The 16,195-nt window shown below is 40.9% G+C and overlaps 1 protein-coding gene across 4 annotated transcripts in view; it reads left to right on the top strand.

Moving 5' to 3' along the window:
• The window catches only part of CHUK (component of inhibitor of nuclear factor kappa B kinase complex), a 47,804-nt gene that overhangs the window by 15,041 nt on the left and 16,568 nt on the right, over positions 1-16,195 (top strand). For all 4 annotated transcript variants that reach the window (XR_001371039.2, XM_006157378.3, XM_027775286.1 and 1 more), the window contains 4 exons: positions 6,693-6,887; positions 7,892-7,994; positions 13,330-13,453; positions 14,111-14,262. Coding sequence is in view for 3 of the 4 variants with exons in the window: in XM_006157378.3 (XP_006157440.1) it covers positions 6,693-6,887; positions 7,892-7,994; positions 13,330-13,453; positions 14,111-14,262 (574 nt within the window). In the remaining variant the exon portion in view is untranslated. The remainder of the gene's footprint in view (positions 1-6,692; positions 6,888-7,891; positions 7,995-13,329; positions 13,454-14,110; positions 14,263-16,195) is intronic.

Raw genomic sequence — 16,195 nt, 5'->3', positions numbered from 1 at the left:
ATGATGTTGGGCATACACACACATGTGCTTGGTGTGTTTATCCGTTCTCTGTCCTTCCCTCCTTTAGGAGTTTGGGCACACACACACACATGCCTGGTGTGTTTCAAGCCAGTAGGTCTGGGACTTGAACCACACAATTGGCCATGTGGGATCTGGAGCTGGCCCAGAGCTGATGTTTTTTCATTTGTTTAGCCAGCCTTTCAGTTTGCCTCTAAGTAGTCTTTATTGATTGCTCCTTTGAGTAAAAAATATGTTGAATTTTCCCCTTTACATTTGGTGCCATTATCACCTCATGCACTTAGGTCTAATCTACTGTATTTGGTTTGGTGAAGAATGTTCTTAGCTGCCTTTCACACCTCTGTACTTACTCCCATCCTATAGTTCATAGTTCACCTCATCTTTCTGAAAATGCTTTTTTATTTTTCTGTTCAAGAAACTAACTTAGCTCTTTTTTTTTTTTTTTTTTTCTTTTAAGAGGTTTTCACCTTAGGGTGTGTATGCTTGCTGGAAAGAGAGAGACAGTGAGAGGGAAAGTAAGAAATCACCCACCAGGAGGGATGGCCATGCCACAATCCCTTCTTTTCCATTCTCCTCCCAGGATTTTGGGCATGTATGCACACACACCCAGCATGATGTTCAAGCCACCAGGCCTGGAACTTGAACTGTGGTCTGCCATGTGGGAGTTCAATGACATAATTGCTACGCCTGTAACTTAGTTCTTTGTCTTCCAACTTAGGTCTGAACTGATCTGCTTGTCTTTTGGGGGTTTTTGTAATGGAGTGTACCCCAACCAAGTGCTTGCTTTGTACCTGCTTCTCTTAATGTTTACCTCACTCAGGACCAGATTGTCATTCACTGCTCCTTATCCCGTCACACCCATTGTCTATCTTTGCGTTTTGACAAATGCTGTCCCTTCTCCCTGTATGATCTCTGTCGCTGTGCATCTCCTTGCTTACGTTGGCCTATCTTCAATTCTTCTTCAAATGGTCTCTGCCGCTCAGTTTCTCACTTAATCATGTGTACTCTATTTTCTAATTATTTTCAACTTCCATTCATGCCTCTCCACATAGACTATTGTCTTCTTTAATGCTGGGATTTTTTTTTTTTTGGTGGGGGGGAGGAGAGGCTTTTGCTATAGGGCATGTGCACTCACCAGAATGACAGAGAGACAAAAAGAGATAGAAAGTGAGAAGTCACCCTCCACGGGGTGGTTGAGGTGATGGACTCCCACATGGCCAACTGTGGCTTGAGTCCTGGACCTGGTGGCTTGTTTTATCACTTTCCCTTTCTAGCTTTTTGATTTGATTTTCTTATATCATCTCAAGAAATAAATCATTTCTCAGTGTCTTAGCAAAGCAGAACTTGGTGGTACCTTTCAGTTTGGTGTCACCTCTGAGAAGTTTTGGTTTTGACCACATGTTGCAGATTGTTTTCTCCTCCCTAAACTTAGCATGGTGATCATAGCACTACTACTATTTCAGAGGGGTCTGTGAGCACCTGCTTGTCATAGAGCCTGGGGAAAGAGCCCTCACTGTGGCATTCATGGACCGTAGGTCTTAGGTCAGTTTGCAGCACAGTTACTTACCTACCTGTGAATCTGAGCACATACTGACCTTCTTTATCTCAGGGTCAGGTTATCTTCCTCAAGGAGCAAAGTTGTAAGGTTGTACAGAATATGGAATATAGGATACTGTTAATAGTAGTTCAAGAAACTTTTGGGATGCTTCCTAGACATGATAGTAGAACTGAATTTTTTTTCTAAATAATTATTTCCTTTATTTTATTTATCATTATTGTAATTTTCAATTTGACCAGAGTAAGACACAGAGAGAGAAAGCAAGAAAACAAGCCACCAAGTCTGGGACTTGAACTGTGGTCAGCCATGTGGGAGTCCAGCGCCCCTAACCACCATGTAATCTACTGGTCCCCTAGAACTGAAGTTGAAGAAAAAGTAGACTTGATTCGGACTAAGGTCAGGGTGGGAGAGAGGTACTGGTAGGGGAGCATCATGAGCAAAGTACAGAAGCACAAACAGAAGAGATTCGTGTTACTGTGGGACACTTTTCTAGAGTGTTTTAATATCTATACATATTACTATACACATGTATATAACATATATATACATATATATTTTATAAAACATACATATTAATATATATATATGCAAAGATAAAATGAGGTCTGTCTAATCCTTTTGAAAAAGATAGCAACAAAACAGTTATGGAAATATTTCCCATTTAAAAAACAGTTTAGAGTGGGACCAACAGTTAGTGTTAATGGCAATGTCACTGGACTCCCATGTAGTTGACCGCAGTTCATGTCCTGGACCCGGTGGCTTAAAACTCACGCCGGGTGCGTGTGCATGCGTGCCCAAGATCCTGAGAGGAGAATAGAGGAGAAGGGATTGCGGCGTGGCCATCCCCTCTGGGGGGTGATTTCTCATTTTCTGTCTCTATGCCTCTCTCTGTCTGTCTGGCAAGCGCATGCACCCTATAGCAAAAACCTTTCCCCCCCCAAAAAAGATAAATAAAACACAAAAAAACAGTTTAGAGAATCTGATTGTATGTTTAATTTTCAACAATTATGGAAAACCTTTAAATATGTAGAAAGGCTGGAAAAAGTATTGATTTATTAGACCTGCCAGTGAAGATTAATGGTGCAACAAAAGTATTCTTTTTTTAAAAAAGAGACATCTAGGGACCAGCAGTTAGTGTAATGGCTATGTTGCTGAACTCCCATGTAGTCGACCGTGGTTTGAGTCCCAGACCTGGTGGCTTAAACTCACACCGGGCGCGTGTGCATGCATGCCCAAGATTCCAAGAAGAGAATGGAGAAGAAGGGATTGCAGCATGGCCATCCCCCCTGGGGGGTGATTTCTCGCTTTCTATCTCTCTGTCTCTCTCTATCTTTCTGGAGAGCACATGCACCCTATAGCAAAAACCTCTTTAAAAAAAAAAAAAAAGAGGGACATCTAATTTTTATTTTAGAATTGTTTTATTTAACTTTATTTATTTATTTATTTTTAAATTTGACCAGAAAGGGACAGAGTGAGAGAGAGAGAAAGAGAGAAAGCGAGCCACCAGGTCTGGGACTTGAACTACAGTCTGCCATGTGGGGGTCCAGCACCCTTAACCTCACAATGCCACCTGCTGAAGTATTCTTTTTTTGGCCTCTTCTTTTGTGTCTCTAAATGAAACTATATCATAATAGTCTTTTCTTGGTTCTTTTTTTTCATTATCACTTTCTCTACTTAGGCAATGTCTTCAGCAGTATAGCTTGACCTAAGACAACATACCTATAAATTATGTACACAGATTTATTTCTCCAGTTGTGACTTTTCTGTTAAGTGTATATGTATATTATAACTATACTTAGGTGTCCCACTAGTACTTAAGACTTAATTTATTTAAAAATAAATTTAAAAATAATTTTATTTATATAAAAATATTTGGGGACCAGCAGATGGCGTAAGGTTATGTTGCTGGACTCCCATGTAGTTGATAGCGGTTTGAGGCCTGGACCTGGTGGCTTAAAACTCATGCCGGGTGCATGTGCGTTCATGCCCGAAATCGTGAGAGGAGAATGGCCATGCCACAATCCCTGGATGGTGATTTCTCACTTTCTGTTTCTCTGTCTCTCTGTTTCTCTGGTGAGCATACACACCGTGTAGTTAAAAAAAAAAAAAAACCTCTCTTAAATAATAGCGGAGGGAAGGGCTGGCAGGTGGCATGGCAGTTAAAGGCACTGGATCCTCACATGTCCAGCCAGGGTTTGAGACCTGGACCTGGTGGCTTGCTTTCTTGCTTTTTCTTTCTCTTTTTGTCTCTCTCTGGTCAAATTAAAAAAATAATAATAATAATAAGAGGAAATGGAATAACATAAATAATTAATTCTTTACCAAAAAAAATGGGGGCCAGTAGGTGGCCACTATCTTCTGTTATGCCCTAGAGGAGAATCTTTTAGATAAATTTTTTACTGGATTACTTGGATTCTCTGATTATATTTACCCATTTTTGCCTCTCTGCCTCTGCCTTATTGTTTTCTGCCTAAAAGAACCTTTCCTTTTTCAATCTTTCCTTCTTCCAATCTTTCTTCCTTTTTAACATTTAGCTTAAATAGTGTCTTCTTTATGAAGTACTATCTTTTTCCTGTCAAGTAATCTTCTGAATCTGAGGCTGGTTCCCTTAACCACTAGGCTACCAGGCCAGCCCTTTAAAATACAAATTTAATTGCTGTTATAAAGCACACAAAGCAGTAGAAAACAGAATCATAACCTCCTTTCCAACTCTGTGAATGCCTCCACTAGTTTCAGCCATTGTTTACAAAAAGCCAGCGTGTTTCATCTATAGCTCACCCCAAGGTCCCCCACACCATTTGTTTTCTAAATTAGATTTAGTGGTAAATTAATCTTCGTGACATATAAAAATAACTTATATTTAAGGTATACAGCTTGATGCTTTGATATACACTGTGAAATGATTACATTTCAGCTAAAATTAACTTACCTATCGCCTCTCCGTTTGTAGTTACCATTTTTGTACCCTGTGACTAACATGAGCACATTTCCCCCGACACACCATTCTACTCTCCACTTCTGAGTTTGACTGTTTCAGAGTCCATGTGCAGTGAGATCATGCAGTATTTCTCTTTCTGTGTCTTGCTAATTTCACTTAGCATAATGTCCTCCAGATTCATCCACGTTGTCCGAAATGGCGAAGTTCCTTTTTTCTCTTTATTCATGATTCAGCGTGAGCACACACATACAAGAGTAAGAGAGAGGAAGATGAGCACCCTCCACAGGGTCTGGTCATGTTGCAGTCCCCTTCCTCCAATCCTTTGGCCTGTCTGATTTGGGGTACTCACGACTGTGGTGTTTCAGGCTGACAAGGATTCAAATAGCAGTTTCCATGTGGAAGTCGGCCCACCCTTTTGTTCAAGGGCAGATAATATTCATTGTGTATATACGCCACATTTTCCCTATCCACTCATCTGCCAAGGGCATTTAAATTGTTTCCTTATCTTGGCTATTGTGAATAATGTTGTAATGAGCATGGAAGTGAAGATAATCTCTTTGTAATTCTGTTTTCAGTACCTTGGCATATATACGAGAGAGAGAGAGAGAGAGAGAGAGAGGGAGAGAGAGAGGAAAAGTGAGAAATTACCCTCTAGGGGGATGACTATGCTGCAGTCCCTTCTTCTCCATTCTCCTCTTGATATTCTTGATTTTCAACCTGCTGTGTCTGGGGCTTGAACCATGGAGTCGGCCATGTGGGAATCCAGCACCTTAAGTATTACCCTACCTGCTGGCCCAAGACTTTTCTTTGACTAACCCTGGGTCCTTAGGCAAGTTACTGCTCTGGGATTTGATTGCTTGATGAAGTTAACAAAGCTTTTCCCTGTTTAAGGAGAGTCTCAGCACTTCTATCAGATTCTTATTTTTTGAGGCAGTGTGGGACAGTTGAGCAGGTAAGAGTTCAGATCCAAGCTCTACCAGTTGTCAGCTGTGCGACCCCTAAAAAGTTAACTTTTAGAACGTTGATTTCTCTCTGTTAAAATGGAGATTAAGAGATTTAATTAATGCAGATGTTAAGTGAAAGCACCTTTTAGTTGGCATCCGTTAGACTTCATACATGGGAATATCTAGGTTTATGATAATGTTTTTCAAAGTAAATTTTTTTTTGTTTTAGTTTTTGCTATCAAGTGTGTATACTAGAGACAGAAAGCGAGAGAAAGTAAGAAAGCACCCCCAGGGGAGCTGACCATGCCACAGTTCCTTCTCCTCCATTCTCCCCCTCTCTGGATTTTAGGTACATATACACATGTGCCTGGCATGCTTTTCAAGCCAATAGGTCAGAGACTCAAACCATGCAGTCAGCCATGTGGGATACAGCCGCCTCAGCCTCCATGCCTTCTGCAGGCTCTAAATTTTTTCTTTTAATTAAAAAATTATTTATTTAATTTTATTTATTATGATCATGATTACTTTTAAATTTGCTATAAGACATATGTACTCACCAGAGAGAGAAGGAGAGAGAAAGTGAGAAGGCAAGCCACCGTGTCTGGAACTCAAACCGGGGTTGGTCATATGGGAGTCCAGCGCTTTAACCACCATGCCACCAAATGTGTTTTTTTAATTGAGATTTTTCTTTCTTTCTTTTTTTTTTTTTTTGAGAGGATTTTTGCTATAGGGCACGTGCGCTTGCCAGACAGAGAGAGACAGAGAGACAGAGAGTGAGACATCACCCCCCAGGAGGGATGGCCACGCCGCAATCCCTTCTCCTCCATTCTCCTCTCGGGACCTTGGGCACACACACACATGCACCCGGTGTGAGTTTAAGCCACCAGGTCTGGGACTCAAACCGCGGTCGACTATGTGGGAGTCCAGCGACATAGCCATTACGTTAACTGCTGGTCCCGGGATTTTTATTTCTTGATTCAGCATATCTCTGGGACCTAGAAATTTTACTTTGTTGGAAACTGATGTATATTGTAGTAATTAAATAAATTTTATTCTTTAGTTTTCAGAATGTCATTTTATAATTAAAGAAGGAGCTCTCACTTTAGAGATTGAGTGAATCCTGTTTGTTTACTGTAAAAATAATACATTTCCTTCATATTCTCCTTTTAGTACCTTGTATTGAATCTTTTGCATAGAAAGTGATCTGTATGATATATTTTTCTTATTTTTACAGATAGCACATATCCTAAATATGACTTCTGCAAAGATAATTTCTTTCCTGTTACCACCTGATGAAAGTCTTCATTCACTGCAGTCTCGTATTGAACGTGAAACTGGAATAAATACTGGTTCTCAAGAGCTTCTTTCAGAGACAGGAATTTCTCTGGATCCTCGGAAACCAGCCTCTCAGTGTGTTCTAGATGGCGTTGTAAGAGAATTCTAATATATCTAGAATATAAGAAGACATCTGTTTGTAGAGGGGTTGCATGCCCTGAATTTTTTGACACATACTTAGAATCCTTTGGGGGGGGACGTGGCACACATTTTAGAATAATTCTTTTTAGTTTTGCTCTGCTTGTAACTGTTACTGTCTTTGCAAGTTAAACAATATAGAAATGAAATGTCTGTTGTTTTCAACTTTGTAAGGCTCTTGATTTGGTGCCAGTTTTCTCTTCCCACTTTTTTTCCTTCTTCTGTTGAAGCCTAGAACCTTGAAGTTAGCCCAGCAGTCTCACAGGGCCTGCCGGAGGATAGATAGGTAGTAAAACGATTGTAGTCATACTTTTATTTTCCATTTTTCCTTTTGTTACTTTGTTGAGCCATATTTTACATATCATATAATTCACCCATAATCTCCCATTTCAAGTGTACAAGTCAGTGTTTTTTTAAAATAAATTTACCAAATTTTGCAGCCATCACCATAAATCAATTTTAAAACATTTCTGTTTTGTTAATATAGTTTATGTCCATTCACTGTTACTCTCCATTCTACCCACCCCTGAGAACCACTCATCTTTTTATATCTACATCTACCTTTTCTAGACATTTCATATAAATGGAATCATACACTGTACAGTCTCCTGTGTCTGACTTCTTTCACTTAGCCTTATGTTTTTGAGGTCCATCCATGTTGCAGCGTGTATCAGTACTTCATTCCTCTTGGTTACTGAATAGTTGAATTGTGTTTCCATTGTGTGGATGTATACTTTCTTGCATTTGTTTTGGGTCTGGTAGTTGTTTTCATTTTAGCCCATGCTGAAGCTTTTCTTCTCTCTGTGAATGTTTAGACCGAAATCTCTAAGGTGTGTGTTAATGCACACCACTTTGTTCATTTGCGCTGCAAAATAGGGAATCTGGTTCTTAAGTATTTAGAGAGCCTTGGGTTTTCAAAGATCTTCAAGCAGAATTTTAATTGTTTGTTTCTTTTTTCAGAGAGGCTGTGATAGCTATATGGTTTATTTGTTTGATAAAAGTAAGACTGTATATGAAGGGCCGTTTGCTTCCCGAAGCCTGTCTGACTGTGTAAATTATATTGGTGAGTACAGTTATCTAGTGGCTGAGCTTTCAGCCTAAAATGGTGTGATTTTGCCTCAACGTGTTTAGTAGAAATGGTGTTTGATCTAGATGGGGTTAAAAAATGGATTTATGAAGTTTGGAAGGTAAAAAGTTTATAATTACCACTGGGTAGAGCCCTCAGGAGATGACTTGAGGATAGGGCTCTCACAGGGTAATGAAACTGTATTGATAATTAAACTTACTTTTTAGGTTGTCCATTATCTAAGCTTGTTTAAACGTTTATTTCACCTTATCCTATGAATTCTACTTGATGTTCAAATGCTTGAAATTTATCCTGTAAAATTATTCTTTTGAAGCATTTAAGTGCTCAGTTTATATCTAATCAAGCTGAAATCAAGTACAAAAATTGTAGAACCAAGAGAAAAATTGGACATAGGGGCTAAAATTTGTATCTTTCCTATTATATTTTTAGAGGTTTTCTTTTGAAAAAAAATTTTTTTAAAGAATTATTTTTTGTTTAATTTTATTCATTGTCATTATTTTATTTTTATTTTTTTGAAGTTGACCAGAGAGAGACAGAGAAAGTACAGGAAAGTGAGAAAGCAAGCTGCCAGGTGGTCAGCCATGTGGGAGTCCATCTGCCTTAGCCACCACGCCATCTGCCAGCCCTTGAAAAATATTTTTAAGAATTTATTTATTTATTTATTTAAATTTGGACTAGAGAGAGAGAAAGAGAAGGGAAGTGAGAAAGCAAGCCACCAGGTCCAGGATTCGAACTGTGGTCAGCCATGTGGGAGTCTAGAATCTCAACCACCACGCCACTCACTTGCCCCTTGAAATTTTTTTAAATTAAGATTTATTGGGTTATGGGACCAGTAGTTAGCGTAATGGCTATGTCACTGGACTCCCATGCAGTCGACCACGGTTCAAGTCCTGGACCCAGTGGCTTAAAACTCAGCCAGGCGCGTGTATGTGCGTGCCCGAGATCCCAAGAGGAGAATGGATTGCAGCGTGGCCATCCCCCTGGGGGGGGTGTGATTTCTTGCTTTCTGTCTCTCTATCTCTTCTCTGTCTATTTGGTGAGCGTATGCACCTTATAGCCGAAACCTCTCCAAAAAAAGAAAAGATTTATTGGGTTGTCTGAAAAGTTAGGACTTTTTTTAATGCTTTTCTATGCAAAAATGTGTCATGTGTTTTCCAGTGACCCAGTAGTTAATATATAGTGAAATGTATAGTTTGATTATTTTTAAAAACTCTTACTATTATTTTTTTATTAGGGATGAAAGGGGAAAAGAGAGGTATTCTTTTTTCTTTATCTTTTTTTTTTCTTAATTGTGAGAGTGTGTGTACACTCGACAGAGACAGACAGTGAAGGTGAGGGAGAAAGCAGTCCTCCCAGTGGGGCGTGGTCATGCCACAGTGCTTTCTCCTTAATTTCTCCACCTTGTTGGGATTTGGGGCACACATGCACATGTGCCTGGCATGTTTTTCAAGTCACTGGGCTGGAATTTGAATTGCCATCAGTCGTACACACACACACACACACACACACACACACACGTATCCTTTGTTATTAACATCTTATGTTAGTATGGCACATATGTTACAGTAATCACCCAGCATATTACATTAATGTCTAGATATTTTTCAAATTTCCTTAGTATTTTTTTCTTTTTTGTTTGTTTCTTTCTTTTTAAAATTTTGCTAGAGTGCATGCACTCCCTAGGGAGAGAGAGAAAGTGAGAAAGCACTTCCCAGGGGGTGGCCACAGCACAATTCCTTCCCTCTCCTCTCTGGACCTTGGGTACATGTACACACGCACCTGGCGTGCTTTTTGTCTTCGTGTCTGGGACATGAACTCTGCCGCTGGCTGTGTGGGAGCCGTCCGCCTTCACACCACACCGCTGGCCCGCCCTCCGGTTTTTATCTGATGCCCTTTTCTGCTCTAGACCCCATCTGGGGTGCCATCTTACATCCACTTGCCGTGTCTTCTTCGGCTGCTCTTGGCTGTGACAGTTGCTTACACGTTGCTTGTTTTCGATGACCTTGACAGTTTTGAAGGTTAATGGTTATTGTTTTGTATGATTTTTTTTTTTTTTTTTTTTGAAATTTGTCTTTTTCTTTTCTCACGATTAGGCCAGGTTACAGGTGTTTGAGAGAAAGATCATTTTAAAAAGTGACGTTTTCATCACATGTAAAAGACACATATTGTATCTATTGGTGTTGACTTTGATCAGCTGGCTAAAGTAGGAATTTGTTAGGTTTCTCTGCTGTAAAGTTTAATCTTTTCCCTCCCTTCCCATACTGCATTCTTTGGAAAGAAGTTGCCCTGCACAACCCACACGTAAAAGGCGGGGAGTTGTGCCTCCTTCCTTTAGGGTACACCATCTACATAATTTATTTGAAACTTACAAATTAATTAAATTAATTACTTTATTCTGATACCACAAGATTCTCTGAGTTCATCTTTTTTTTTTTTTTTAAGAGGTTTTTGTGAGATGGAAAGTGAGAAATCAGCCCCCCAGGAGTGATGGCCACTCTACAGTCTCTTTTCTTCCTGGGATCTTGGGCATGCACACACATGTGCCCAGCATGAGTTTTCAACCCTCCACGTCCAGGACTCATACCATGGTCAACTCTGTGGGAGTCCAGTGATGCAACCATTATGCCATCTCAACTTTATTTAAATGACCAGAGAAGGACAGAGTGAAAAAGCAAGAGAGAGAGAGAGATAGAAAGCCACCAGGTCCAGGACTTGAGCCATGGTTAGCCATGTGGGAGTCTAGTGTCCTTAACCACCACGCCACCTGCTGGCTCCCAAGAATTATTTTATTTCACTTACCAGAGAGGGGTAGAGTGAAAGAGAGAGAGAGAGAGAGAAGGTGAGAAAGCAAGCCGCCAGGTCCGAGACTCAAACCATGGTTGGCCATGTGGGAGTCAAGCACCCTTAACCACTAGGTCACCTGCTGGCCTCCTGAGTCTTTACTTTCTAAAATATATTATTTTGGGGAGTGGAAGAGAGAAGAAAAGTGAGAAAGCAAGCTGCCAGGTCTGGGACTCGTACCATGGTCAGCCAGGTGGGAGTCCAGCGCCCTTAACCACCATGCCGCCTGCTGGCCCCTTCCCTAGACTTTAAACATTTTTTGACTTTTTTGGGACCAGCAGTTAGCATAATGGCTATGTCACTGGACTCCCATGTAGTCGACCACGATTCGAGTTCCAGATGCGATGGCTTAAACTCATGCCGGGCGCGTGTGCGTGGTGTGCCCAAGATCCCGAGAAGAGAAAGGAGGAGAAGGGATTGCGGTGTGACCATCCCCCTGGGGGATGATTTCTCACTTTCTGTCTCTCTGTATCTCTCTGTCTTTCTGGCGAGTGTACATGCCCTATAGCAAAAACCTCTCAAAAAAAATTTTTGGGGGGACTTTTTTGGTGCTCTGTTATATAAAGTCACAGGAGGAAGTGTGGGTATATAAGAATAGAAGACAGGTTGAGTCTATTCAAATCTACTCAGATAATTAGTTTTCTCAATGTGAACACTAGTGTAGCAAGTTTTTCTAACCTTCCTCTGAAGATTTTTATTGGAAAATAATAAAAGAAGTGTACAAGGGAACTTAATTTGTGGAGGGGCTGGCAGGTGGCATGGTGGTTAAGGTGGCTGGATTCCCAAATGGTTGACCGGTATTCAAGTCCTGGACCTGGGGGTTTGAAAATCACACAGTGTGTGTGTGCACACATGCTCAAAATCCTGAGATGAGAATGGAGGAGAAGGGATTTTGGCATGGCCATCCCCCTGGGGGTGATTTCTCACTTTCCCTCTGTCTCTCTCTATCGTCTCTGGAAAGTGCACATGCCCTGTGGAAAGAAACTAAAAAGAAATTTTAAAAGTTTGTGGGAAAGTTTAATTAAAATTGAATTGCTTATTTTGGGGCAAAAAAATGTAGAGACTTACGCATAGTTTTATCATAGTACACATTCATCAGTTTTATGAAGATTCTTCCCTGTACTTGCTGACTTGAAGTATAAGATACATCTTTCTCTCTCCTTTTTTTTTTTTTTTTTTTTTTGGTATAAGGACTATGTTCTTGCTAGAAAGAGACAAGAGAGAGAGAAGGAAAGTGAGAAATCACTCCCCATGGGAAGGGCCACACTACAGTCCCTTCTCCAGTCTTTCAGGATTTGGGCATGCACATAAATGTGCCTGGTGTGATTTTTAAGCGATTGGGTCCTGGACTCAAACCATGGAGTGAATCACGTGAGATCTAGCCACTTTAACTTCCTTGCCACCTGCTGGCCCATAAGGTAAATCTCTTTTACTTTTTTTTTTTTTTAAAAAAAGCTTTTTGCTTCAGGGTGCGTGTGCTCACCGAGAGAGGGACAGAGACAGTGAGAGGGAAAGTGAGAAATCACTGCCCCCCGGGGGGATGCCATGCCATAGTCCCCTCTCTTCCATTGTCCTCCTGGGATCTTGGGCATGCACATGTGTGCCCAGCGTGATTTTCAAGCCACCCGTCAGTGATTCAAACCTCATTTGGTCATGTAAGAGTCCAGTGACATAACTGCTATGCCATCTGCTGGCCCCAATAAATCTCTTTTAATGTTGGAGAATTTTGTGATGTTACATGTGATTTCATTGAATTTAGCATATACCTACCATGATTTTCAGAAAGTGTTGGGTAAAGTCTGGCAATGAAGAAAGCCTATCTTATTAAACTACCATTTATTCCGTGTTTTATTCAATTTGGGTTGGTGATCCAAGAGATGAAATTTAATATTCAGAGGCAAGAAGACTTGGTGTATAGTGGAGGAGATGGACCTGATTTACAACTTAAAAGAAATAGAGAATATGGATTAGCAGAAAGAAAAAATGTATTTCAGCTCGGAGAGACGCAAGAATAAAGACTTTTTTAGCTTTTTTTTTTTTTTTTAGAATTATTTAATCTAATTTTATTCATCATCTTTTTTTTTTTTTTTTTTAATGGCGTGAGCTAAAGAGAGAGAGAGAGAGAGAAAGCAAGCCACCAGGTCCAGGACTTAAACTGTGGTTAGCCATATGGGAGTCTAGTGCCTTCACTATCTCGCCACCTGCTGGCCCCCCCAAAAACAGTTTTAAGAATAATCTCAAGCTCACAGTAGTGATTGTCTGAGGCAAGGCATGTATATTGTAGGTACTCAGTAAATGCATATGGAACTGAACTAAAGGGTAACATGGTTCTTCCTAGCATCAGCCTATAGCATCTGTGGAAATGCTATTCACGTGGAGCTTGTTCTCTGGAAATCACAGAGCATGATAAATGAACTCTAAATCTTCAAAAGTAACTCTCCTTCCCTTCTCGTCACCTTCTCGTGTGCAGTACAGGACAGCAAAATACAGCTTCCAATTGTACAGCTGCGTAAAGTATGGGCTGAAGCAGTGCACTATGTGTCTGGGCTCAAAGAAGACTACAGCAGGCTCTTCCAGGGACAAAGAGCAGCAATGTAAGCAGTTCTTATGTTTAAAAGCACAGTGTTACAATACCCTATACTCAAGCATTAATCTTGCCAGTTTCACTAATCAATATTCCGATCAATACTAACATAATGGAGTCAGTTTAAAATGTAGTATTCTGAGTACACTTGCCAAGTTCTTACTAATGGTCTGAAACCACCCAGTTGCAATGACTTGAGAGCAGTCGTTCCTGAACCGTCCTAATGTAAGAAGATTGTATGTTATGGAGTATTGGGAGGCCTCATAGTCGAGTGGTCCCACATGGCTGACTAGGGCTTGAATCCCAGCTCTAGCAACTTGAACAAACACACTGGGCTCGTGTGCGTGTGTGTGCTCAGATCTCGACAGGATGAAAAAGCGGAGAAGAAAGGATTGTGCATGACCATGCCTCACTGGGGGCACTTTCTCCCTCTCCCTCTCTATTTCTGTCTCTTAAGAATATGCACCCTCTAAATTAAAAAAAGGAAAGAAGAATATAGTAAAATATCAATATTTGGAGGCTAGATTCTGATTCTATAGATCAGCTGTCTCTCAAAGACTAATAATAAAAACTTAGGCATCAGATTTATAACAATTTACAGTTTTACATTTTTGTCCAAGGTTTCTGAATGCTGACATCCTTTTTTGTTGTTGTTGTTATGATTTAGGTTAAGTCTTCTTAGATATAATGCTAACTTGACAAAAATGAAGAACACTTTGATCTCTGCATCACAGCAACTGAAAGCTAAATTGGAGTTTTTCCACAAAAGCATTCAGCTTGACTTGGAGAGATACAGCGAGCAGATGACTTACGGGATATGTGAGTATCTGAGTAATGTATAAAGCAGGGCCTAGTCCTCGAAGTCATCTGTTGTTTTGCCTCTTGACTTACAGCCAGTTGTCCTATGTCAGAACAAGATACAGGATAATTTAAATCATCATAAACCATGTTTTTTTTTTTTTTTTTTGTATTAGTTTTGTTTCTTTTTAACCCCTTAGTTGAGTAACTTAGTTTCACAACTGGATTAAAATTTAGCTCCGGAAAAATACAGAAGTGATTTAAGAATCTGAATTTTAGGTCTGCCCAGTGGCCTGGTGGATAAGGAAGCCAGATCCTACATGCCTGACTGCATGGTTTGAAAAACATTCTGGCACAAGTGCATGCCTGCCCCAGATCCTGACAGAGTGGCAGAATAGAGAAGAGGGAATTGTGGCATGGTTGCACCCAACTGGAGAGTGCCTTCTCCCTGTCAAGTACATGTGCCATACGGCCAAGAAAGAAAGAAAGGAATCTCCAATTTTCTGTTTGTTTATTTTTCTTTTAGAGGTTTTTGCTTTAAGGGGCATGTACTTGCTGTAGAGACCAAGACAGTGAGAGGGAAAGTGAGAAATAACCCCCCAGGGGATGGCCACCCTTCAATCCCTCCTCCTCCATTCTCCCCTTGGGATCTTGCACACGCACACATACGCACCCGGCGTAAGTTTCAAGCCACCAGGTCTGGGACCCCAGCCACAATCAGCCATGTGGGAGTCTAGCAATGTAACTGCTACACCATCTGTTGGCCCCTTATTTGTTTATTTATTTTTTTACCAAAGGGTGTATGTGCTTGCCAGAGAGAGAGAAAAAAACAGACAAACAAATAAACACCTTCTGGGACCGGCAGATGGCATAATGGTTATGTTGCTGAACTCCCACGTAGTTGACTACAGTTCAAGTATCAGACCTGGTGACTTAAAACTCACGTCAGGTGCATTCATTTGCGTGCATGCCCCAAATCACCAGAAAATGGAGGAGAAAGGATTGTGGTGTGGCCAGCTCGCCCCTGTTGGGGGGGGATTTCTTGTTTTCTGTTTCTCTGGCATGTGGATGCACCCTGTCAAGTACATGTGCCATACGGCCAAGAAAGAAAGAAAGGAATCTCCAAATTAGCAAAAATCTCTCTTAAAAAAAAAATAAATAAAGGGACCAACAGTTGGTATAAGGGCTATGTGGGTGAACTCCCACGTAGTCAACCGCAGTTCGAGTCCCAGACCCAGTGACTTAAACTCATGCTGGGCGCGTGCGTGTGCGTGCCCAAGATCCTGAGAGGAAAATGGAGGAGGAGGGATTGCGGTGTGGCCATCCCTCTGGGGGGTGATTTCTCACTTTCTGTCTCTCTGTCTCTGTCTTTCTGGCGAGCGCACACACCCTATAGCAAAAACCTCTCCCCACCAAAAGAAAAAAAGAAGTCCAAAACAAAAAAACACCCTTAATGGGGTATAGTCATGCTGCAATCCCTTCTCCAGTTCTTTATCCTGTTGGGATTTTGAGCACCTGTGCTCATGCCCTTGGTATGTTTGTCACGTCACTTGGATTGGGATTGGAGCTGCAGTCAGCTATGTTGGATTTGGCTCCCTTAACCAATAGGCCATGGGGCTGGTCCAAATCAACGAATTTGAAGCCTCATTTTTATTTTTGTTTTATTTGTTTCATATGAAAGAGAGGTAGGGCCAGCTAGTGGTATGGTGGTTAAGGCTGCTAGATCCCAATGGCTAGCTGCACAGTTCAAGTCCTGGACCTGGTGGTTAGAAAAGCACACTAAGTGCGTGTGTGTACATACATGCCCAAAATCCCAAGAGGAGAATGGAAGAGAAGGGATTGCAACTTGACCACCCACCTTCCTGGTGGGAAGGGATGTACTTTTTCACTTTCCCTTTTTCTTTTCTCTTCTCTCTGCCTCTGATGTGCCTCATAGCAAACTCAAAAAAAAAAA

The sequence above is a fragment of the Tupaia chinensis genome, unplaced genomic scaffold (assembly GCF_000334495.1).
Source record: "Tupaia chinensis unplaced genomic scaffold, TupChi_1.0 Scaffold000539_1, whole genome shotgun sequence".
In the NCBI taxonomy this organism is placed as follows: Eukaryota; Metazoa; Chordata; class Mammalia; order Scandentia; family Tupaiidae; genus Tupaia; species Tupaia belangeri.
This window is presented reverse-complemented; position numbering and strand designations above follow the sequence as displayed.